The 26670-nt window shown below is 39.1% G+C and overlaps 1 protein-coding gene across 3 annotated transcripts in view; it reads right to left on the minus strand.

Annotated features, from left to right (window-relative positions):
- Positions 1-3115: 3115 nt before the first annotated feature.
- The window catches only part of LOC114662951 (colony stimulating factor 2 receptor subunit beta), a 76390-nt gene continuing 52835 nt past the window's right edge, over positions 3116-26670 (minus strand). For 2 of the 3 annotated variants that reach the window (XM_051934453.1, XM_028816698.2), the window contains exons 6-14: positions 26049-26223; positions 19852-19987; positions 19540-19688; positions 18061-18203; positions 13757-13957; positions 11424-11520; positions 11158-11227; positions 9318-9418; positions 5532-6970 (exon numbers count right to left, since the gene is read on the minus strand). In XM_051934453.1, coding sequence (XP_051790413.1) covers positions 13793-13957; positions 18061-18203; positions 19540-19688; positions 19852-19987; positions 26049-26223 — 768 coding nt within the window. In that variant the 3' untranslated portion in view covers positions 5532-6970; positions 9318-9418; positions 11158-11227; positions 11424-11520; positions 13757-13792. Of the gene's footprint in view, positions 4165-5531; positions 6971-9317; positions 9419-11157; positions 11228-11423; positions 11521-13756; positions 13958-18060; positions 18204-19539; positions 19689-19851; positions 19988-26048; positions 26224-26670 lie in introns of those variants that run through there. The other variant, XM_051934454.1, reaches the window with a different exon arrangement.

Here is a 26670-nt window from a genome sequence, read left to right on the forward strand (position 1 = left end):
TAAACTGAGGATTTGTTCTGTTCTGTGTATTGTATTGTATTGTATTGACCCCCTTCTTTTTTTTTTAAATTTTATTAATTTCATTGTAATCATTCCATACAAATTGATCAATTTTTACAAAGGATAGGATTGAAAACAAGTCGCCCTCCAACCCTGAGAGAGAGAGTATGGCCAACAGAGTAAAACTTAAGGCTTGTAGACATACCTAAATTGATGAGTTTAATAGGCTAGTAGAGATGAATGGAGAAGAAAAAGAAATGTGGAGATAATTGCTTCCTCAGTACATTAAGAGCTTATTCTAAGATATTATTGATCAGATCCTGCCAGGTTTTGAAAAAATTCTGTATAGATCCTCTAACTGAGTATCTGATTTTTTCCAATTTCAAATAGTATAAAACATCGGTTTCTCACTGACTTAAAAGAGGAGAGTTAGGATTCTTCCAGTTTAGCAAAATAAGTGTGCGTGCCAAAAGTGTAGTGAATGCAATCACAGTTTGTTTGTCCTTCTCCACTTTAAACCCATCTGGAAGAACACCAAACACAGCTGTTAGTAGATTAGGAGGGATTGTGACACCAAGGCTGTCTGAAAGGCACTTAAAAAATTTGGTCCAAAATGAAGTTAATTTGGTGCAGGCCCAAAACATGTGACCCAGTGAGGCTGGGACTTGATTGCAGCGTTCGCAGGTTGGATCTTGCCCTGGAAACATTTTGGACAGTTTTTGGTGAGACAGATGTGCTCGATATATAATTTTGAGTTGAATAATTGTATGCTTTGCGCATATGGAGCTCGAGTGAAGTCTCTGCATTGCTATTTTCCACTCCTTTCTTTTTGACACCCACTGCACGCTCAACCTACCTGGACAGGGGTCTCTCTTTGAACTGCCTTTCCTAAGGTTTCTTCCATTTTTTCCCTACAAGGGTTTTTTTTTGGGAGTTTTTTCTTGTCTTCTTAGAGAGTCAAGGCTGGGGGGCTGTCAAGAGGCAGGGCCTGTTAAAGCACTTCTTGTGTGATTTTGGGCTATACAAAAATAAGTTGCATTATATTGTATAGTAGTAGAGTGACGCACCGTGTTAGCCATTAATGGATGCAAGAAGTGAAGCAAAATGACTCTGTTTATTCACCGTGTAAGTAGAATTCATTAATGCACCTCTGGACCCTTCATCAGGCAAGGTACAATACAGAAAGTAGAATTACCTGCATCTATGATTCTAAAACCCTTATGTCAGACATTTTTAGTGTCAAATATCGACAGACCACTCCAAACTAACATTCATTTAACAGGAGGGGACAACAACGTTAGAGAAGAGATTTTGAGTTTGTGTGAATTGTGTACTAAGACACTGTGCTGCCAGCTTGCCGAATGTTCTCTTAAATAAATCAACTAGGTCCAAAGGGGTGTCCTTTAAGAAAATACAGAATAAAGCAAAACATATTGACTGGGCAGAAATGACAGATCAGAGACCCCCAGTGACCATGTTCTTTCTTTTTTGTATGCAGTGAAGATTGGGACAGAGAACCCCTGGTCCAGGGAAGTAAGGAATTACCTTTGGATGGGTTGCTAATTTGTTACAGGAAATACTGTTATATTTAAACGGGGGGGAATCTAATTATAGAGAGACAGACAACATGAATTTTAGTTAAAATACATTTTAATGCAAACATCTTTTTAATTATTCCAGGAAATACAGCACTTATTTAATTATAATTGCAATGCAATCAGCAAGCATCAGTAGGTTTTCAAAATATGGTTTCTCTTTAAGCGCTGAAACCTAAGTCCTATACATCTCTTTAATGTCATTCCTTAATTGGTCATGTTATAACACCTCATTGTAACTTTAAAAGTGTTTCAAGACCCCTGGACAACAAACAATCAGGTGAGGCAGGTGGTCAGAAAGCCAGATCTGGATGGTCCAGAAGAAGAAAACGTACAACTTTCAGCCTATTTTGCTTCATCTTCTTGAAGGAGTGCTGTGGAGGGAGCAGGGAATCTGGCAATGCCATTACTTATAAAGTGATCAGTCGGAATCTCTTCAAGAGCTGTTAAGGTTTGGCATTTCGATTTTGAAATATTATGCACATTTTGCTAAAAAAAAAAAACCTGGCATTTTGCTTCATATTTAAAGACGAATGTTATTTTAAAATGTGGAGCTCTGTTTCAGTGAAGTGCTGGTAAACTGAGTTCATCATCATCAAGTTGTGATAACAGACTTAATGGATACTCCATCCAAAAAGGAAATATTTTTTATATGTTACTGACACTGTTTAATTTGTAGTGGTGGCCAAAAAAAAAAGGTCATGCAGAAAGGAAGGAAATAACTTTGTCATTATATAAGCCATTAGTAACTAATGCTGTACAATGGCAAACAAAGTGAAAAACGTCCATGTTGAGAAAAAAAAATCTTGCGTTATTCGTGGCGTATAATCCGTGTGTCAGTTATCCAGTTGTATGCTCAAAATATGCAAAACACATTCTCTTTTTTTTGACAAAATTTTATTAAATAGATACTTCCGGAATACTCGACGCACTCATTCTAAACAGTAAACTAAAGCCTCATGGGATTGCCTTTTTTAAATTGAAGACCCACCTCTCTCCCCTGATTCGCTGGTCAAGAGTCCTGTCATCAATTCAAAAAGGCTATCCCATGAGGCTTTAGTTTACTGTTTAGAATGAATGTGCCGAGTATACCGGTAGTATCTATTTAATATCCGTGGTGCACAATCTGTGTGTCAGATATCCAGTTGTATACTCTGTCACACACGTGTGTTTAAGAGACAGCTGCAGGGCTTGAGTACATGTAATTCCACGCCGGACCAGGGGGTGGCGAAGTGCATTAATTCTCCCTCTCGATCTTTTGAAGACCATTCTAGGGTAATCCTGCCCGGCTCTGGGGCAGCCAATGACATCACTTCCTCCACTGGCCTTTAAAGCTGCCATCTTGTGTTTAATGAATCAGTTCTGTTTTGGACTCGATTATGTCAACATATCTATGAATTTGCAACAGTTTTGCAGCCGGGAAAAATGATACGGGTGGCTGCTCCAAACCTTCGCAATGTCTTATGGTGTTTCTTCGTACAACTCAAAATACGCACAACGCATTCTCTTTATTTTTTTTTTGAGAAAATATTATTAAAGAATTTCAAAAACGAATGACATCAATTTTCTACATAGTCACCTTCGTTTGCGTTGTAATTTTCCCAGCGTCGTACCAACTTTTTAATGCCCAATGACTACTCCTCCCGTCTTCGCTGTTTCCAATGAAAATATAAAAGTACGGAAACTTTTTGAACATACTTCGTACATAGACATCCATCCATGCTGCTAGCGAGTCTACTAAATACAATTTTAGGATTGTGAGCAGCACGACCTACTACCAGCAGAGGTGGGTTTAAGGCTGAAAACTACATGTACCATACTCACGGATAATTTCTGGTATTTTATAATGTCGGTCATATAAGTCGAATGCAGAAAACTCTCTCTATTGGTACAAGGGATTATGATATGCTAACACCCACCTGAGAGAGTAACCATGGAGCACTCTGCCTTTTTTCCTATGTGGGTACATAGAACTCTAACCTCTCTCTTATTCCACACAATAATACCTGAACTATTCCGAAGCAATGTTTGCACTGTTTTGTGTTTTTGGCACCCTGCCCAGGATTGGTTCCTGCCTTGTGCCCTGTGTTGGCTGGGATTGGCTCCAGCAGACCCCCGTGACCCTGTGTTCGGAATTAGCAGGTTGGACAATGGATGGATGGATGGATGTATCTCACACCCTCATACAGCTTTATCGTAAGAGCATCCCTTATCTACAATGGAGTGTTTGATCAGAAGAAAATATGAAGCTGGTTTTAAATTAAATGTCGTTGAAGTGGCAAAAGAAATTGGTAACTGCACTGCTGCAATAAAGTTCAATGCGTCTGAGAAACTGGTGCGAGATTGGAGGAGGCAAGAAGATTTTTGAATGGGCGTATAAGTTGGGGTCTGATTTTATGATCGATTTTTCGGGTTTTAAGTCCAGATTTATATGTGAGTATATACGGTAATATTTTATTATTGCATTAATCCTAACACACTGTTGTAAGTGTCACATAAGGATTTCCACAGTTCTGTTCTCCTGTGGGTTTAACCTTGGTAAGGTTTTGATTGGCCAGATCAGACAGACCTGGAAGGGATGCCGAGCTCCAATCTCGACCACTGGAATCTGGGATGAAACAATAATCTCCAACCTGCTTCAGTAAAACAGGTACAAGAGGACCAGTGGTAGGCGCGCCCCCCTCTGTCAAACAGTTTTGGGAGTTTAGCATTTGCAGGGTTACAACTCACAGACAAAAATTCAGAAGGTTTCTCCCCATTTACCCTTGCAGTGAGGAACAGTAGGTTGGGTTCAACAAGTCTACCTTGTTGGGTCTCCTGAGTAGATTTAGAATGACTTGTGATATTGTCTTGCAGGATGGGACAGTTTATTATTAAGGGTTCTGACTGATTTTATTTCAAGTCAATATGTTTGATTTCATTTTGTGTTTTAGTAATAGTTGCATATGAAGCATTTTACAGTGCAGCGTAATATGGCAGATGTTGTAATTGTTTTGGGAAATACAGTATCTTAGATATTAACTGTGAATCCATACTAAGTAAGCTAGTTTGTGTTTTGTATTAAATAAAATGAGCTTATCTTCAGTGTTTTAATAGACTTTCTGTTTATCTAGGTATTGGAGAATGATGATATACGGAATGTTAGTCAGATATCCAAATACAAAAAATACAAACTTTTTGAACAAACTAAATGTCTTTCAAGAACATATCCAGTCACAGACTCAGGATGAATTAGTTTACGCAGATGTGCAGCAGCCCTTTGGAAGCAGTCCACTTTGGTGCCCCTTTCTGGGGGTCCCTCAATAATCTGATACCACTGATTAGCATTGTGAGATTTGGCTTATCAAGTATTATGGAGAAGGTGAATGTGAATGTGACTAACAACTAACTTGATTTCCAGTTGCCTGAAAATGGAGGAGGACAATCTGGAGGACCACTAATGTTACTTCTACCTGGAATATTGATCATTCCACCCCTTCCACTTCTGTTCTGGTATAGAAATCCACTGGCAATAGGAAATCCATATCACTTTGGAATCACCCTTTATGCAGGCTGGTTCCCATAAAATCTTTCTTTTCAACCAAAAATATCAATAATGATGTATTTTTTTTCTTTTACTTCTTAAAAACAAATACAATGTTATTCAACTTGGACATTAAACAGGGTTACCTGCTGGTACCCCAGATCTTTATCCTGTCGATTCTCTTATTTAACACTATGTTCCGAGTAAGCTTATAATAAAAAGGTGTAAATGTCTATTTGTCTGATTGCTAAACCATACGTTTGAAGCTCATCACAATGGTTAGCAGCTGAAAAGCTGTGTATTTTGCCTAGAGCAATGAATGGGTAGTAGATAACCTACCCAAAAATAAAAGGCAGAAGCCACCATTACTCCAAATTGAAACAAATATGAAAACGTTGATATAAAATTAGATCAATAAATTGTCTTTGTGTATTTTACAATTTGTTTTGTGACCATTTTCTTTATGACAGTGGTAGAATGGCATTTGCCAGATGATAGAAGTCAACCTTGTTTTCTGTGGGGATGCCTTGTCCCAGTTGCTAGTCTTTGTGCCACTTTGTGAACATTTTGTATTTGTTATGAGCTACAACCAAGATCAGGATTAAACACTGCATTGAAACGGATGATGTTGAGAAGAAAAGATTAAATTGCTGAAAATTGAACAGCTAAACTCTTGGATAGACAAGTGTGTGACTTACAGACTTTCACAATGAGTGTTTACAGCATCAAACAAGGTCAGCCCATTCAAAATTTAAACCGTACAAATTCCATTCACAAAGAATCTGAGAACAGACCCTAAGACACTGTTGTAAGTGTCACGTAAGGATTTCCACAGTTCTGTTCTCCTGTGGGCTTAACCTTGGTGAGGTTTTGATTAGCCATATCAGAGAGACCTGGAAGGGATGCCGAGCTCCAATCTCGACCACTGGGATCTGGGATGAAACAATAATCTCCAACCTGCTTCAGTAAAACAGGTACAAGAGGACCAGTGGTAGGCGCGCCCCCCTCTGTCAAACAGTTTTGGGAGTTTAGCATTTGCAGGGTGCTGTATTCAGGGTCACAACTCACAGACAAAAATTCAGAAGGTTTCTCTCCATTTACCCCTGCAGTGAGGAACAGTAGGTTGGGTTCAACAAGTCTATCTTGTTGGGTCTCCTGAGTAGATTTAGAATGACTTGTGATATTGTCTTGCAGTATGGGACATCGGGGGTCCAGTGTCCCAGTGATACAAGCATTCTGTCTTCCTACATCTGCAATGCAACCCGTAACTGGCAATTTTTCACAGTCAACGTCTCCAATTATTTCTTTTGGCAGATTCGGTAGGTCTGAACTGCTGACATAATTAAAGCAAGTAATACTCCTGACTTGCTGTTCGGTTTGCAAAGTGTTGCCTTTGTTTAACAAATGATCCAATCTCCCTGAGCTATTCAACAACAAGGACTCAGAATTCAAGCAAGGGCAGCTTATCTTCCGTGTTTCAGCGATGCAGTCTTTAGGGCATGGAGATTCAATGTAACCAGTTGACTCCTCGCACACTGAAAGTTGGTTCCCTTTCAGTAAAGAAAGATGATCAACTCGGTTCAGTGCTGAGATATAACCGTTTTCTGCATCTGGGTTGTTTTGAACAGGAGAGACTTTTACATCAGGTAAGGAGCTTGCCCGAGGGCAAAAAATATAGGGCCCACTGAAACTGAACAATTGAGAAGTTTTGTGGTTAACCAATTCCCCCGGGGCGCCGTGTGGAGCTATTTGGATGTTCTGTATCATGCCAGGCTCAGAAAAGTCATCAAAGTACTTGTATAGGCCATCATCTGTCAGTACAGTGGCTGTGGCAGTCATTAGCATATCTTTCCTGCAGAATAATGAAAAAGTGAAAATTAGGAAATTAAGGTACAGTTGTCTACACATGTAGAGGGCAGATCTATAAAAGTAGAATCCAACATTAGACTAATCATCCAGCCATTCATTTACTGAACCCGATTTCTCCAACGACAGATTTGCGGATGGTCCAGGTGCAAGACAGGAACTTTAGTCCACTGTAGGACTTGCTCACAATCCACTGCATCGACACATATTTGGCCCAATGTGAGTCTGTTGATTCAGCAATAAATTTACTGTTATTATTTTTTCATACCACTGTGGGGAAATGCGTCCTTTTCTTTTGCTATGCAAAATTTTAATTTCATATATTATTACACAATAAACTGTTCTATATAAATATTACCAAATATTGCTAGCTTTTTGTTAATAAAAATTCAACACTGATGTATGTTGTTAGATTTTTGGTTACACTTATTTTGGGAGATCTTTTGTTATGTTTAAGCCAAAGATCATCCCTAGCTTATGTTTAAATTGTTTGTGGGATCATTCTTTTAAAGTTGCTCTTCTTAATACTGTTCTGTCCATTTATTATTACCTATTTATGTATTTTCTGCACATTTTGTCATTTTTATGTATTATTTTGTATGTGTGTGTAATTATATTCTCTCGTGTTCATTGTGTTTTGTGTTTGGATCCCAAGGAGGTGGGGCCACCATTGCCTCACCATTAAGGAACTGCCCCCGGCCGATCAAGGCAGCCTGGATATTAAGGTTTGGTGGAATTGAGAGTTGCTCTTATTTTGACTTTCTTGGTTTTCTTGAATTTATATGTATGCCTGGATTTCATAAACTGGATTACCATATTAGGATTTAATCAGTGTGTATTTGCCCTTTTGACATTTTTGGATAGCTTGATATTGCTCTCCATTTTGTTAATGAAATCCTTCTTAATATGAGAACTGTGACTTTAAAATGAGTTTATTAAGAACATGGGGACACAGTTGGAAGCTTGTTAAGGGTAAATTTCACACAAACATGAGGAAGAATTTATTTAAACAGAGAACCATAGACAAATGGAATAAGCTAGTAGTGTGGTAGACAGTAGGACTTTAGGAACTTTCAAAACTAGACTTGATGTTATTTTGGAAGAATGAAGTGGATAGGACTTGTAAGCTTTGTTGGGCCGAATGGCCTGTTCTCGTCTAGATTGTTCTGATAAAGACTAGAGGGCTTCACCCCCTGCTCGCTTCACTCGCCAACTCCACGGCCTGCGCTATGCGTCAGCCACTTCGCAATTCTGCCACTCGCGTATGTGGATTTCACTTTCACCAAACAACAAATCTTTTAATTCTCGTGGATAGGCATCTTCACTGGGAAGAAACACTACTTTTCCCTGATGGCAACATGAATTAGATGATCTACAAGTCTCCGATTTAAAGTTTAAAGCTGAACAAAATCTACATACTGCTATCACATCACCTATGTCCATATATTCGATCTCTTTCCGCTATTGTTTCACTGAGTAATCATTTTTGTTTGTTAGCACTAATGCGATCTTCACTATCAGTTTTTAAGACTTTCGAATTTTAGTACTTTTATAATCTCTAACCTGCTCTGCATGTGTATCACGATAACGTTTTTAAACCTCTTCATGACGTTCTACTTTGTCTTCTACTCTTTGGCTTTTATTTCTGACCCAACCGTGTCTGACAATAGCAATCACATGAATGAGAAATGAGTGGACTGTGGGTGTCTCTGTCGCTTGCGTATGTGGATTTCACTTTCACCAAACAACAAATCTTTTAATTCTCATGGATATGCCTCTTCATTTGGAAGAAACACTACTTTTCGCTGATGGCAACACGAATTAGACGATCTACAACTCTCTCTGACTTAAAGTTTAAAGTCTCATCTCGCGGGACCTGAAATTATCTCTTGCAGGAGTTGAAATTATCTCCGTGAAAGTGTCGTCTCTTGATTTCCCTTTGCAATAGAGAGATTTTTTCATTTACCTTTAATACAAAAGCCAGTGGTTGATGATTACTGTATCTCCTCTCTTGGGCAATTTGATCATTTTGGGACATTGCTTACACATTTTTGAACTTTTGAAGTCAAAGCCCTTTTGAGTTGGTGTAGGCCGAAGACTGTCTGTAAAGCAGGAACTCAGGCTCCCCTTCAGTGTACTTTATCTGGACAGACTGGTTAAGATTCTGGCCTGATATATTTTAGAGGTCTCTCACCTTTGCCATTTTATGTACTGCTGAATCACAACAATATTTTAAAGAATTTAGGTAATTTTAGGAAGGGAGCAAATTATAGATGAGAGTCTAAGAAGAATGACTTTTGAAATGGTAATGTGAAAATCTTATGGATACATACGGGGAGAGTAAAGAGGTTTGAAGAGTGTCCATGACCTGCAGGCTGCTGATTCTGGGTTTATCCAGGGTATTTAAAGAAACAAGATGAAATCCAGAAATCTTCTATGGGTATAGGGAAAAAAAAGAAGACAACATGTTAAAAATGAGATGAAAACAGTAAGCTGAAACAAAGAAATATACTGTAGCTGGTTAAATGTTAAGGCACAAGACTTTAAAGCCTAACTCAAGAATGGGAAAGATGAAAACTGTCAAATATCTTGTCCAACACAAACATTTAAAAATGTAATATTTTAAAATGTGAAAAATTCGGACATGAGTATCAGTAGGCTTTGCACCCTAAGAACTAAGTTACCCAAACTATTCTCTAACATTTCAGTAATTTACCGCTCTGATACTGATCTTTCTGATCATAAAATAGGTCATTATAATAGCAACTGATGAGAAGAATTCATAATTAATTGCAGAGTTACGATATTTGAGGGTTTCTATAGAGTGCCTTGTTCTCTTGAATGATTTTGCTCAAAAACTAATCAGTCATCAGTTTCGAGTTTGGTATTTTTCTGTCCAGCCGTTTTAGCTCTAGACCGTCCTCAAGAAACTGTGACACACAGACACACACACGCACACAGACAGACAGACTCGCAGCCATCATCAAGATATTAATGTTTTCGGTATCAGGGGACCCTACAACCCGAGATCCGTTGGAATCCTGAGATCGAAATTTTTGACAAATCTAAAGCTTTCGCTCCTCGCCCATAGATGACAAGTTATGATGGGGGAGGCCGCAAAGCAGTAAGGAGTTTAACACAATACAAAATACACAAATTAAAAAAAATTATCAGAACTAAAATATTCACAACCAAAACAAAACAGGGAAGTACAGAACTGAAAATCTGATTACAAAAGAAAATTACAACAAATTAATAAACACGGCCAAAAACCCAGTAAGAAAAATTTAATATCTAAATGAAGAGTAAAGGTCATAAACAGAACATTCAAAATGAATAAAAAAAGCTCAAGAACCACACAGCAGAATAAGAAAGGGTGAGATACAAAAGGAGCCGAAGAACACTGTTACAAGTGCTAATGCCACAGCACCATAGCCATGGCAGCAGTGCCTTAAATTAGGAAACACCTAAATCAGCAAGGGACCAGACAAATTAGAAATACAAATAAATATAGACAAAGGACAGACAAGGGAAGAGGGATAAATTAAGAAAAAGAAAAAAAAAAACTAAAAAGTCTATAGAACAGAAGAACAACCCTAAAGAAATCCCAAGATTTCTGTTCTGATGGCCACCTTCTAATTCTGAATAATAAAATACAAACCCTCAACCCCTTGTGAACGTGTTTCCTGTTTCTGCGATACTCTAATTTTACAGAAGTATTTATTTAACAATATTTAATCAAAATATCCATGTATTTTGAATGTTGTGGGCATACGACTGGATGACTTGACATGTTACTCATATCACATAATCCACGTGAGATTTTTTTCCATTGACATTTTAAAATGTTTAGCTGTTGCCCTGCATTGGTCATCATGGATGCCTATTCCATCAGAAACTTTATTTCTGTTGTGCATGAAAACATGATATTATTTTTTTTTTTTCTTGGCCATTACTACAAACCACAGGGAGTAATGTTTGGGTGGAATATTCCTTTAAATCACTTGGAGGATATTTTTTCTACTCGGGTGACGGGGTTGAGTAATTAGGCTGATCTAGACTGCTCACCTATCTTTAAACACTTCAGTATTCTTTTAAGAAAATATTATTTTCCAGTAAAGAGCTGATTTGACAGTGATAGCAGAAGACACAATAAGAAAATGGCAAACATACTTTGAAATGCTCCGTCAGCACTTTGCTTTTCTGAGGCTCGGGAATTGATATGCCCCACTTCATCATCAAGCTGAAAGAAATGATAATATGAAGTGGGAAACTGAAAATTATTCAATGTAATTGTGCAGAGTGATGCTATTGGTCTACTTATGCAGTATATTTTAATAATCTTGGCATTACAGATAATAGCCACATTATGAAACAACACACTGGCTGCTTCCCCTTCAGTTGTATTATTTCCATATTAATTAATATTGGTCACTTACCTCTGACCTTTCTTGTACATAATAGTTAGTACAATGGCACCAACAAAAATGGCTATTGGCACCATGATAAACATCATCATCAGTAGATTATCTTGACCTGCAAGATGAAAGGTGGCTAAATTAGGGAATCTTTTATTTTTGTGCATATGTAATGATTTGACTTCACCAAGAGCTCTAGAGTTCACATACCCTACACTGACATTCCTATTGTTTCCTATTTTTAGTGCCTGCCAAGTCGCTGTTCACAATATGGTAGAAAGCGAACAATTGAGGATGAATTTAGCAACTTTTACTGTTTCTTGAGGGTAGACATTTATTCAAACTTGTTTTATGATGGGGCTTTAATGCCAATATAGTTTTTCAATTTGTAGCAACTTTAAATCAATGTTGAATTAATCAACTTTGAATCATCTTTATAATAATACTGAATGTCACCGCTGGTTTTGTCTCCTGCACTAATACAGAGACCTACAGGTATGTCTGTGAACCCAGATCTGCCCACCACCCCTACTATAGATGCTGTTTGCTATTGGTGGATTCAATTCAGTTTATTAATGTGTGATTAAACTTATATTCTTGACACCACAATAAATTGGAAATACAAAGAAGTAGCATTCACTGTTCCAACCCAGCAAGGAGTTACCACAATAACAAAATCCAATTGGACACAAGAGGAGCAAATTCTCAACTTTTTCAGCCATAAAAGACAAAGGGATAACACATTAAAAACACAAATATCTGCTTACCTATCTTAAAACGTTATAAAAATACTAGCTCCACCACCTGTCTAAGATGGACTGAAATCTTAGTAATCGACATAGACCACACTTGCAGTGCACCATCTATTGAAATGTATTTTGTAATGCATCATCTTTAATAAAATCCCTGTGTGCGTCCAGGTGTCCGTGTGTGTGTGTCTTCTGGTGAAGTGCGCATGCGCAGGGCACGGTGCGACGCGCGATATTACTGTCAGAGAAAGTTAGAGGCGTTTTACGCAAATACAAACCAGTATTACTGCGAGAGGAAATTAAAGGTACACAATACAGTGACGCATATTACAGCCACATACAAGCAAGTATTACTGTCAGAGGAGATTAAAGGCATATTACCGATGCGCACGCCTGTATTACCGCCAGAGAATATTAAAGGTATATTACGGACGTACAAGCCAGTGGATGCTACCAACCACTGGCTAAAAACACTTTTTTTTAAATGAGTTTTAAGCACAGGGAAAAAAATGAACATTTAAAAAAATTCGTAATATAATAAACCACCAAGAAAAGTAACATTGCAACAATGCACGCTACGAACCGATCGGTGTAAACAGAAGTGAAAACAAAATCAAGCCCGATGCATTCTTTAACTGCCTTCCTACTTTATGCGTCTCTCTCTCGCGCTGCCTGTGTGTGTGCGTCTCTCTCTCTCTCTCTCGCGCTGCCTGTGTGTGTGTGTGTGTGTGTATGTGTGTGTGTGTGTGAGACGCGCTCTCTCGCTCTCTCTCTCTTGCTCGCTGTACAGGAAATGCACAGGGAGAGACAGAACAAGTACAAACCGAAAGGGAAACTGGCTTGTTCGTATACCGAGTGTGTGGTCGTGAACCAAGGCAAAAGTTTGGCAAACTTTTGGTCGTAAATTGATTTGTACGTGTACTGAGACGTTCGTGAACCGAGGTTCCACTGTACTAGAGAATATAACTTGAAAAATCCACTTGAATGGGACACGCGGACCTTAAAAGCGGGGCTCCCTTAAGACGCAAGGACTTGGGCGGTCACCCCACTTACCACCCAAATACACTAACATCTGAAGATATTTTCAATACATACGTAATACACAGAAATACAGAATAATACATCTGAAAAAGTCTGTCTTGATAGATGGCAATTCTACGCATGGACATTGCACTCGGGGTCGGTCCCAAAATTATAATGCTGACAATGTCGACATTGTTGCCGGTACAAAGAGCTGCCGAAGTTGCATGAAATGTGTTAAGAGCTTTCTTGGTCTGGAAACATCTCTCCATTTGTAACCCATTTGTTCTTAATGTCAGAAGCAACCACTGACGCTCTCCGAGCTTTGCTTTGCTCCTCTCTTCATAGCCGACGTATGCATAGCAAGATGATTTCTGAAAAATAACCCCTAGCTAACTATAAACTTAAAGGAAATTACTTACTATTTATGTTTATTTACACATTAGAGCGGCAATGTGCTATGGTTCCTACGATCCTAGGCTGGTTAGATCTGAGGACATCATGTGATGCTATGTTAGAATGGAGCCGTGACTATTAAAACCCAAGGTTTTACTTTCCTGAAGTCCGTGATTTTGCTCTACCCACCTGGTTCTGTCTTCCAGTAAACACTCTGAGCTCCACTCACTCCACTCCCCGCCTATAATCATCTGGATCACGTTTGGAACCAAATATGGTCCGAACTTTTGCCACATACTCTGAAGAGGGGGACAGCTTTGAAGTTGGAATAGTCAGCTGGAACTTTTTCCTAGGTGATATTTGATTGAAATATTCTTTAACCACAGCTGCCTAAAACAGAGAAAAAAGATGAAGTGGAGTACAGTCAAAGTGGCAGAAGAAGCAATACCTGGAAGACATTTTACCAAAAAAAGAAAAACAAACTGGATCTAAAACCACAGAGGAACAAAATATGATATTATGTCATGAGGCAACATTAAAATCAAAATACAAAAGGTTCTCCTAAAAGAAGAATTGGGCAATGCTCCTCCTAATTCTGGAGGATTTATTAATTTATTTATAATTATTAATTTATTAATCCCTTGGGATTAATAAAGTATCTATCTATCTATCTATCTATCTATCTATCTATCTATCTATCTATCTATCTATCTATCTATCTATCTATCTATCTATCTATCTATCTATCTATCTATCTAATTCAGTGATGGCTATGTTGCTCAAAGCAGTCATAACTATAGGATAGTCATAACTATATATGTCCCTCTCTCTACCTCTCTTTCAGACACTCCTGCTATTTATTCTGGGCACTTTTCCTCCTGCCATTTAGTTCTTCTGCACTGGTGCAGTTAGGGAATGGTTTACTCATTCAAAGGCTCCCAACTCTCTTTCCTTGTTTCCCATCATATTATTAAATATGTTATTATACAGTAGATGTCATAATCACTTTATGTTAGCTTTGATCTGTACATTTGCCTCTTTAGCTTGCCACATGCAATATAACATTTTCTAACATTCTCAAACCCACCTAATGGGAGGCCAGACAGACCTTAACCTGGCAGAACTGGGTGCAAGACAGGAAAAAAGCCCTGGACAGGACACCATTCTGTGGGGGTTTTCCATCAAATACTCTGGTTTTCCTTTCACACTCCCATGGATTCACTGGTTAAATTAGAGTGTCAATGTAATTTAAGGTTTTAAACCATCATATTGACATACCAGCAGGGCCGGACTGGGAAGCTTATTCAGGACAGGAATCCCAAGTCTCACCCCGGCCACATAATAAACATCAGTTTTCTTGTACAAGCACAGATGCAAAAATCCAACAAACACCATTTTGTCTTGGAGTTGTTTTATGAATGAGGAGACAGCCGATTCAGCTTTAACACATACATTTCACTCTTAAATATTAGTTTCAAGACAACCTCTGATAAAGTGTGGAACAACACTTCATAAATAAATAAACCATCCATATTACTAACCGAGAATGGTAAACCGGAAGGCATGGACACAGGTACACGGCGATGGGACCATGAGACATAGTGCGCAGGCTCCTACAGCGAGCGTCTCGTAAACCGCAAGCGTGAAAACGAAGGAGTCACGGCCCAAAAACGAAAGAGCTCAACTAACGTGAATGAGAAATGAAGCAACAACGCACCCATAGCTAACGACTAACGACACAGCCACACAAAAAATGCGGATTCTGCGCTGCATCCCAGAGTCAAACGGAAGAGGCTACGGAGGCCCCACAGGTCCACAAAGATAGTACGGAAGGCGCGTGAAAGTATGAAAGGCGCATGCGCCTACAACGCGCTTCTGAACTAAACGGCCACACTACACAGCGTGGTCTATGCGCTTCTAACACACCTACGGAGGCCCCACAGGTCCACAAAGATAGTACGGAAGGCGCGTGAAAGTACCCGAGAATGGTAAACCACGAGCCCGCCTGGATAGAATCAATGAACGCAGGCGCCTACAACGAACTCTCTGTATTAAACGTACGGCATCCTCACACGTCCAAACTATATAGCATATGTAAATCACATTACAGTGATGCATCATTAACAGTACAACCACAGAAAACGCTCAGTATTAACAGTATAACAGTATCACATTATGCATTACTAACAGTACAACCACAGAAAACGCTCCGTATTAACAGTAAGTGCAAATATCCATATTACAAACGGTAAACAACGTATAACTAATGGAGACAAGGTCACGGCTCCAAAACGATACAGCTCGACTAATGGAGCTACCTGGATAAAATCAATGAACGCAAGCGCCTACAACGAGCGTCTCAAATGCCGCAAGCAAAGCAGACACGGCTCCAAATAGAAAGAGCTCGACTGACAAAGACAATGAATTTTAAATGAAACAACTCAGATGCAGCTGAAGTGCAGACTTTCAGCTTTAATTCAGTGGGGTGAACAAAACGATTACATAAAAATGTGAGGCAACTAAAGCCTTTTTTCTGAGTTGTTTCATTTAAAATTCATTGTAGTATTGTACAGAACCAAAATTAGAAAAAAGTTGTCTCTGTACAAATATTTATGGACCTAACTGTATATAAAAGCCAAATACAACTGACTCACTCATCACGAAATCTCCTGAGCCAAGAGGACTTGGGACTTGAAATTTGGAATTTAGGTTATTTATTAGTACGAATCCAAGATAGACTCATCGGGCTGCGGGGAGGGGGGTGAGGCCCTCCTCACTCATGCATCTGCCTCGGGGTGTAACCTTAACCTTAGCGAACGAGATAACTACTTAACGAATTTAGATCTTTTTTTTTCTGTAATTTGCTTGAGCATTCCCGTTGATTTTTGCGACTTCTCTCATTGCGCTAAGAATCATAGTTCACTTGCAGGAGTGATACGAGGGTTGTTTCATAAGTTTTGAGACTTTTTTAAATAGATCCAACATGGTTTGGTCAATTCCAAAGAAAATTTTTACTCATATAACCTCATCATTTGGCAACACTTCAGTGCTGTTCAACATACTCTCCCCCGATTTCAATGCACTTTTTAATGCGATAAATCCAACGATCAAAACAGTGACGAAAATCAAGTTCAGTCAGTTGGTCAAGCTGCTCTTCCACCGCAGAAATGAGGCTGTCCCTGTCCTCAAAATCCATTCCTTTCAGCTCCTTCTTCACCGTCGGGAACAGCCAGAAGTCACAGGGTGCCAAATCTGGTGAATAAGGGGGCGGATGAAGGACTTCAATCCCAGATTTGGCGAGGAACTCAACAGTTTTGTTTGACTTGTGAGGCGGCGCGTTGTCATGGTGAAGGATGAAGTTTTTCAAGGTGCAATTAGGGCGACCTCTAGTGAGATTTTTGAAAACTTCTGGAAGGTACAGGGTTGTGTAGACATCAGAGTTCATCGTCGTGCGTTCAGGACGTGGAACTGAAGCAATAATTTTTTTGTAGCCAAAAAAGACGGCAAACATGGTTCTCTTGGCTGACCTTTGGCGCCTGGCTTTCAGTGGAGGAAGGCAACCTTTTGGACCCCACTTCGAGCTCTTTTTCTCATCTCCATCTGTAGCTGGGTGGGCCAAAAATTTATTAGAAGATGTGAAAGGATTGTAGAACAACAGAAAAAAATTTCGTCCGCCTCCGATGACGGCAAGTGACCAAGTCTCAAAACTTTTGAAACAACCCTCGTATATTCATGCTAATCCGAGACAGAGGCTGCAGGCCGAGGGGAGGAGGAAGAATGATGTCAGGAGTAGAAAGCTGGGCGGGGCCCTCCTCACTGTCCTGTTTCACTACTCCGAGGGTGAAGCCGTGGGGGACGGCTAGTCTTCATATATAACTTTAATCAGAAAAGCACCAGACGTACGCACCTCTCAACATAGCGCTCCTCTTTAACTGTCAGAGCACGAGACACATGCAAAGTCAAAACTTGACTTGAACAAAAACAAGAAAACATCCAACCAGAAACCAGAAAAGAAACTCTCCAAGGTTAAACTGAAAGGATTTGTGTCCAATACAGAGCAATAACGCCTGCTTGTTTTCCAGTATAATAACATTATATAATTTCACCATTAGTTTATTTCACTGGTCGCTCTGAATTCCTGGCCAGGCCAGCAGCAGCCCACTGGGAAAACTCCCTCTGATTGTAAACATCAGTCCGGCTCTACATACTGGTGTTTCTCCTATCATGAAAATTAGTAGGAGGGCTGCAGTGTAATCTCACTCATTGGTCCAGTAATCCATATATGCCAAACCCAGGAGGAGCTATATGTCGAATTCCAAGGAACAATTTAATAATGAGGTGTCCACTAGACACCAATAGTCTTACAGGTGGACAATAAGCTTTCAGGTTCTTGTGTAAGCTGCTTTCCAACTGTCTGAGAAATGAGGTTCACGTGGTAGGAAACATAATTAGCTTCTACAAATTGAAATCTATTATTAAATGTTAAATCTTACCTCCCAAGGTTCGTTGACTTTTTTATAGTGAACATAAAATTCAGCTTTAGCATTTATATGTTCAAAGTGATCTTCCTGCCAGCTGAGTATCCATTCATCTTCAACAAGCTGGATGCTGAGATTCTGGGGTGGGGGCAGCTTGACTGAAAAAGATAACAGCAAATGACTAAGGTCACGTCATACTTTTTGTAAGCTTTGGAATTTTATATATGGGATATCCATCCATCCATCCATTTTCCAACCCGCTGAATCCAAACACAGGGTCACGGGGGTCTGCTGGAGCAAATCCCAGTATCACAGCTGTGAAAAATAGCTGCCTCTTAGTCCCCTCTGAAGAAGAATGCAGATGGAGTTAGGGCCTCCACTATCAATACTGCATTACTCCACTAGGTTTACTTTATTAAGTAAGGTAAATTATTTCCTTCCGTCAATGTCTTATGCCATCTCTTCATCACAGGCATGAGGGCAGGGTGGGATTTATTTCAGTAGGAATTGATTTTTGAAGAACTCAAGACTGTATGCCCTGTGGTGGAGACCACTGTTAAGTTTCCTCATTGCCCAGCTCATCTTCAGAACATGACTATTTACATTTACATTTACATCATTTAGCAGACGCTCTTATCCAGAGCGACTTACAACAGTATTTTGTTAGTTTTTCACATACCCCTTGGGGTCAGAGCGCAGGGTCAGCCATTGTACAGCGCCCCTGGAGCAATTACAGGTTAAGGGCCTTGCTCAAGGGCCCAGCAGAGTAGGATCTCTTTTGGCAGTGACGGGGATTCGAACCGGCAACCTTCGGGATACCAGCGCAGATCCTTAGCCTCAGAGCCACCACTCCGCCCTCCGACTATTGATGATCCTGGGTTCAAATGAGTATGGCAGCTGTAGCCCACCCAGAATGTCACAGTGCTCTGTGAGAGACTGGCATGATATTGAAGGTTAGTTCCAGCCTTGTGACAAACGTTGCCAGAATAGTGCTCCAGCTTCTTGTGAATCTTGCATGGGATAACAAGATTTAAAACAAGGAGCTAACATAGGAGGCATTACAGCCATTGTTCTGTCCTCACAGGTGGCGCAGTGGTAGCGCTGCTGCTTTGCAGTAAGGAGACTGTGGAAGATTGTGGGTTCGTTTCCCGGTTCCTCCCTGTGTGGATAGCGCTTTGAGTACTGAGAAAAGCGCTATATAAATGTAATGAATTATTATTATTAATGAATTAAAGATAAGGCAGGTTTGGATCAATTAACAGCTCTGAAAGATCTGAGAGAATGCAAGTGAAAGGAGCCCATTGGATCCTTTCTCCTCTGTATTGATTGTATTTTCAAGTTCCATAAAGTTTACAAGAAATCCCAAACATAAATCTAGATAAGCTGGAATATAGACAGTGTGGTAAAACTAGTCACCATACAAAGGGTGGCTAACTCTGCTCTTGTTCTCCTTATTTATTTATTACATTATTGAAAGAAATTGGAGAAACTTACTGTTTTGATATGGAAGTATTACTTTGACACGTTCTTCTGGTTTCAGTCTGACAACCACTTCTGAGGTGCTGGTTACATTGAATTCACACTGGAAGACCACAACAGGCCCATTGGGATCCTCACTGAAAGCTTCAGGAATGCACACTTGCCTTTTAGAAAATAATGGTAGAAAGCTTAGATTTCCTAGCTACACATGACCTAGAAGTCAATGTTAGGAAGAAGGCTGGAGAAGATAAATAAGGAGGAGACAAAAGTGTACCTTAATAGAGTGAATGAAAGAAGAAGTGGAAAAACAACACATCGGGTACTTACTGAGCATCAGAACTAGTCTGGTACATCAGATTAAACTTCAAGACTGAAGCAATTTCTTTTGGGACCTCCCAGGTACAAGAGACACTAAGATGCCCATCAAACTCGCAGATGAGATTTGGAGAGTCCCAGTAGGTCCCTGGAATAACAAAAAAAATAAACCAGAAAAGACTAAATTACTATGTAGAGTCTAGGGTTAATAATCTCAGCTCTCATGGATTTTTTCACATTCTGTCGGTGCTCATTGATTGTTCACTGGATACTCGGATTTTGTTCCTGCATCCCGAAGAAGTCTGCGTAATGCTGAATGGAAATTCTAAATTTACGTGCGTCCTGCTTTGGACTACTCACCTATCCATGCATGGTTAATGCTTTGTTCTTGATGCCTATGATACTACATATGATTAAGTAAGTAAGTGTTCTCCTGAAGTATGCAGTGAAATTAATTTATAAGGATCGGTGTCCTAATGCTTAAAGATTTCATTAATTATAACCTAACCCTACATTCTGTTACTTGATGACATCTACAGCAATTCATCATGCAACAACTAAAGCGTGTCACTTCATGACATCTAGTGGTCATGTAAAATATAACAGACATGTTCTGAAAGGAGAGGCTATAGTATGCGTAAGGACTTCTTCACTTTTCAAGCCTGTTTATTCTAACACAAGGTTGTTGGGAAAGTTGTATTTTATCCCAAAAGGATTAGCCAACCATGCTTGGACAATGCTCATGCCCCCATTCACATTCATATCTACTCATTTACTTTAGAATAGGGGTGCCTAACTCCAGTCCTGGAGGGCCGCAGTGGCTGCAGGTTTTCATTCTAACCCTTTTCTTAATTAGTGACCAGTTTTTGCTGCTCATTAACTATTTTTTTAATTCATTTTTTTTGACTTGCTTTCGAAGACTCAGACCTCTCAATTGTTTCTTATTCCTTAATTAGCAGCCAAACAACAATGAGATACAAAATGAGCCAAAACAGGACCAGCAAACTGTGACCATCATACAATATCTGAAAATAAAAAAAGGTGAAGGTCTCAGGAATGCTGATCTGCTTTCAGAAAAGAGAAAATTTCAGAAATGTCTGCTATTGCACAATCAGAGGAGCAACAAGCCATGGAATTAAAGAACGGGTTTAATTAATGACATGAATCAGCACCTCATTAAGCAACTGGTTGGAGTTAAATTGGTTGGAGTTTGAGGCCCTGACTTAGCTGGTCTCCTGTTGGCTCACTCACTTCACATTTCACTTCTGTTTGGGTGCCATTTAAGGGAAGAAATGAAACAATTCAGAGGAACGATGAAGAAATTCAGGGAGCATTTCTTAAAAACCAAGTCAATTAAAATAAATTCAAAAGAAGTTAATTAGCAACAAAAACAGATCACTAATTAAGAAAAGGGTTAGAATGAAAACCTGCAGCCACTGCGGCCCTCCAGGACTGGAGTTGGGCACCCCTGCTTTAGAATAATTAGTCAACCTAACTTTAAATATTTTTGTTATGTGAAAGAAAACTGCAGTATGAAGTCTCTATAGCCAAATGATATCTCAGCATGGTTAGTATATCTAGGTGTATTTCTTTAACTGTTGGTCTGTGAGAGGTCATGCATTAATGACTACTGGTGTACTTACAGTATCAGAATAGCATTCTAAGTTTAATAAACCAAACTCTGTGTAACTTGCATTGGTATTGCTTTGAATATTTTTTTTGGCCTGAGATCGAATGAAGTCACGAGACTCTAGTTGATATAAAGCTAACCGAGATCAGAATTAGTTATGTGAAATTTTGTAAAGAGGACAGCATGTGGGGTGTGCAAAGCTTAATGAAAGGCATTTTTTTTTGTACAATATGAGAATAAAATTACAGTTGGCCCTTACCATTCACAGGTTTACGATTCACAGATTCACCAATTCATGGGTTTGTCATCAAAAATGAAATGGAGATTATTTAGCAGAAAACTGCAGGCAACATACCTACACTAGAAAATGTGGATGAAACTAAAAAGGTCTAGTAAGTCATAAATACATACAATGTGCACTATTAATATTTGTTTTTATCATTTACTATGATACATATACCTACTTCTATTTTACAATATGACATTAAAACCACAGTTGGCCCTTGCTATTCAGGGGTTTACAATTCACAGATCCACCTATTCATGGGTTTGTCATCAAAAATTTAATAGAAATTATTTAATTAATAATATTTTAGAATAAACATTTAAATTGAGGAAGTGGATTCTCTTCCCCTTTTTATTCTATTATTTACTTACTTATCTTTTCTATTACTAAAGTTTCACTATGTTGGCGTAGCTCTCTCTCTCATGGGTGGGGGTTGACTTGACTTGAACCTAGTTTTGTAAAATTTGACTTGCTTATATGGAATGTTGTTTGATTTTAATAAATTCAATAAAATGTAAAAAAAAAAATTAAAGGAAATTATTTTGCAGAAAACCGCAGACAACCGTCATACGCTAGAAAATGTGAATGAAACTAAAACGGTCTAGCAAGTCATAAATACCTAAAATGTGTACTATTAATATTTTTTTGTCTTTTACTATCATACATATACCCACAAATTTATTATAATAAGTTTGTTTGTAAATGTTATAGTTCACAAAAGAACTGCAGAACTACCTATGTAGCTGTGTTTACCCAAAATTACCAAAGTTCTGCAGCTTTAGTTTGCTTCATAGGATTCTGGCAATAGCTTGATGCATTGAAATGATTCCACAGACAAAACATATTTGTTTTTAAAAGCTTTAGTAAAAATTCAAGGTAAAACAGTTCACACAGAGAGAGAGAGAGAGAGAGGTTAGGAGCACACACTGATACAGCACATTGACGCACCCACCATATGACAAACCAACTCAGAATCCCAGATTAGGACCCGAGTGCAGCCATGCGACGGATGACACCTCAGCACCACACGAGTTCAGATGGAATGGAACAGTGGGAGGATTTTATGGTGGATGGAGTACCAATTCTGCCACCAATCCCCAGGTTTTTCCCCGCAGGTTGGAGGGCCTACATGAAGGACTGGATGCAGAGTAACGTCATACCCAGGACGGAGCAATTGCAGGTTAAGGGGTCTTGCTCAAAGGCCCAATGAAGTAAAGTTACTTGCATTACATTTATGGTAATCAAACCAGCAACCTTCTGATTGCCAGTGCAAATCCCTAGCCTCAGAGCACACAAAAATAGAGAAAAATTGATATAGCAAAAGAAAAGAAAAGTTCTTTGTACATCTTGTTTCATTCTTTACGTTTGCTCATACAGTTAAACCATTTCTTAATGGTCAGAAAACTGTATGCCTATCCCATTTATAAACCGCAAATGGGTCTTTCAGTCCACGTTAGCAACATGCTGGTTTCAAACTGACTTAAATAACACACTGTATTACAGATATAGCTAAGAAGGTTCTATCTCATGTTAACTTACAGGGGGTAAAAGGTTATACCATAATATATAGATATGAAAGAAAATGATATTCTATTCAAATTAAGCAAACACGTTTATGAGTTTAACTTCAGGTATCAACTTTCTAAGATTGGCTCTTACAACGTACTTTGGGGGGACTTTAGGCATCTTTGCCTCGGCAGCCAGCCTCCTACAAGTGATTTGCTTGCACAGTGATCATTCTGTCTCATGGTTCTTACAATGTTTCGCATTAAATTTAGTGCATTAACTCTTTGAGGGATGAATATTTTTTTCCAAAAAACACAAAGCAATGGTTTCGCAAAGAAATCAAAATAAAGCATCTGTTTGCTTTCCACTTTGGCTGCCAGTTCCTCAGGAATGAGCAGCAGGCTGGCTGCCAAGCTGTGATAGATAGATAGATAGATAGATAGATAGATAGATAGATAGATAGATAGATAGATAGATAGATAGATAGATAGATAGATAGATAGATAGATAGATAGATAGATAGATAGATAGATAGATAGATAGATAGATAGATAGATAGATACTTTATTAATCCCAAGGGGAAATTCACATACTCCAGCAGCAGCATACTGATAAAAAACAATATTAAATTAAAGAGTGACAAAAATGCAGGTATAACAGACAATAACTTTGTATAATGTTAACGTTTACCCCCCCCCCCCCCCCCCCCAGGTGGAAATGAACAGTCGCATAGTGTGGGGGAGGAACGATCTCCTCAATCTGTCAGTGGAGCAGGACGGTGACAGCAGTCTGTCGCTGAAGCTGCTCCTCTGTCTGGAGATGATCCTGTTTAGTGGATGCAGTGGATTCTCCATGATTGACAGGAGCCTGCTCAGCGCCCGTCACTCTGCTACAGATGTCAAACTGTCCAGCTCCGTGCCTACAATAGAACCTGCCTACAATTTGTGGGGGGCGGGGGCGGCAGTGGTGCTCACGGTGCATCACAATCTGGTTTGTACTTCTCATTATTGTAAGTGGCGGTCCACCCAGGCGAATGTTGCCGTAGGAGCGTCAGCTACACAAACCCGTTCAGCTCCACGACCAGCTGTTGCTGGTACCTCACATTCATTTTCGATCACTTGTATCAAAATCAGAGTCCGACAAGTCAGAGTCCAATTCAGTGATAATATGCAAAACATCATTCACAGAGCATTCGCCTTGATCTCTCGCCAGATGTTAATGCCATTTTTCCCGTTGTCTGTGCCTCGCTACTCACGTGAGTGTAGGGAATCTTGGTCAAACCACTGAAGCTAACTTTCACCCTAGCAAAGAGAGTCCAACTAAAGCATAACAGCGGGTTTTGTCTCTGTTTACAGTTGATTACCACCGTCAACCTCTACTGTTGACAAAAAGTCGACATCCGCCCTGAAAGAGTTAAACTTAGAATATAGTCATAGTCCAAAATGTAGTGCTTCTGAAAGTGCTTCCAAGAGACAGAAGAAAGTGATGACCCCATAAGACAGTGGTTCTCAAACTGTGGGGCGGGCCCCCCTAGGGGGGCGCGAAGTAATAAAAAGGGGGGCGGGAAGATGTGAAAAAAAGAAAACAAGAACTGAAAATATGAAAAATACATCTATTGAAACCAAAACAAATTAACTTAAACTACATTCTGATACTAGAAAAATAAATATAGAGTTAGATAAATATTGACAAAAGTTAAGTAGGTGTAATAAAATATGTGTCTATGATATATCATTAATTAAAAAAGAACAAATTGGTATTAGTGGGCTCCTTTCAAAAAAAACGTTAGGGGGCGCGATTAAAACTGTTATGAAAACTTGGGTCACAAATACTTAAAGGTTGAGAAACACTGCCATAAGAAAAGGTTGTTTGGCGATTCAGCTGCTGCTGTACTGTATATATATATATATATATATATATATATATATATATATATATATATATATATATATATATATATATATATATATATATAAAAAAAGAACAGGAAATCCGTGAAGACTTTGCAGAAGCTAATCTAGCGGGGATAGTGGATATTAATGTTTATTCAGTTTCCAGGTAGGCCTAGGAATAACATTACAAAATTGACTTTTGCATTTTTACTGTTATTTAAATACAGTTGTAATTGTGCTGTACATGTATTGCCCCCCCTCCCTTTCTTTGTATGTATGTGTGCGTGTGTGCGTGTGTTTGTTTGTGTGTTAGCCTATGCCTATGTGGTTGAATGTTTTCACAGATTTTTGCATTCACAGGGGTCCTGTGGCAAAAGACGGACAATCTATTAGGTTGCATCTGAGGGTCACCAGGTGACATCCGAGAGTACACACTGCACAACGAAGGAAACCCTGGTCGGAAAAGTATGATAATAATGTCCATGGTATGCACCCAAAAGGGCACCATTTGTATTTCTGAAGGTGCGTGCTCTCTATACACCGTGGGAGACCCCCACCATCAAACTATGATGACAATGACTGGACGGCGTTAATGAAATGAAACCAGACAATCACTTTCCTCATGTCATCAAGTACTAATGATACTGAGTGTTCACAGCTACTAATTGGGTGCCATTTATGAAAGTAAATGTGTTCATGCTCCATACACCAAGGGGCGCATGCTCCTTAAAGGCTGTGGTATATTTACAAATGTACACTGTTTGTGCTATTGAAGGGGTGCACACTCCATAAACCCCACCATAGGCTTCGACCGACACTGCCTGTGTCCCTAACACCCACGAATCGCAACAACCAATTGTAAAACACCATAAACACATTACTGTCAAAGACTTACCAGGCTTACTGTTCCAGTCCACTGGGAGGCTCCACTTGCTCCAGGTTCCCAGATTTTGGCCAGTGGGTTTAATTCGGGATCGCACTCTAGTGGTGTAATTCATGCTCTTGATTTGTCTCTCTGATCCAATCACAAATTGGGTTTCATTTTCGGGAACTTGAATTGGTTCAGCATTCTGATAATGAAACACTCAATTAGCAACTTGTATTAAATGTGAATGATTTTATTATTTTTTCTATTTATTTTTTAATGCTTGAGAAAAATCAAATATATATATATATATATATATATATATATATATATCATCAGTGACCCCCATTTCTTTCCCGAGATCACAGGTATAAGACCTCTAAGAACATTACCTTCTGACTATAACACCTACCACAAACAGTTAGATGAGCCTCGGCCACTGCGTGGGTGCCATGTCTTCAGCATTGTGAACAACAAAAGCCAACTGTGGGCTTTATTTGGAAGTAGTAAAGCAGCTCAGAGAAAGAAAAGGCAACATCAGAAAAACAGAGAAATGAAAACACAAATAAGCAGAAATTAACAGAGAAGGAACCAGAAATAAGTCACAATTGAAGAAGCAACTGAAAAGGTCATAAACTCCGCATGTTAAAGC

Source organism: Erpetoichthys calabaricus, chromosome 12 (genome assembly GCF_900747795.2).
Source record: "Erpetoichthys calabaricus chromosome 12, fErpCal1.3, whole genome shotgun sequence".
Classification (NCBI taxonomy): Eukaryota; Metazoa; Chordata; class Cladistia; order Polypteriformes; family Polypteridae; genus Erpetoichthys; species Erpetoichthys calabaricus.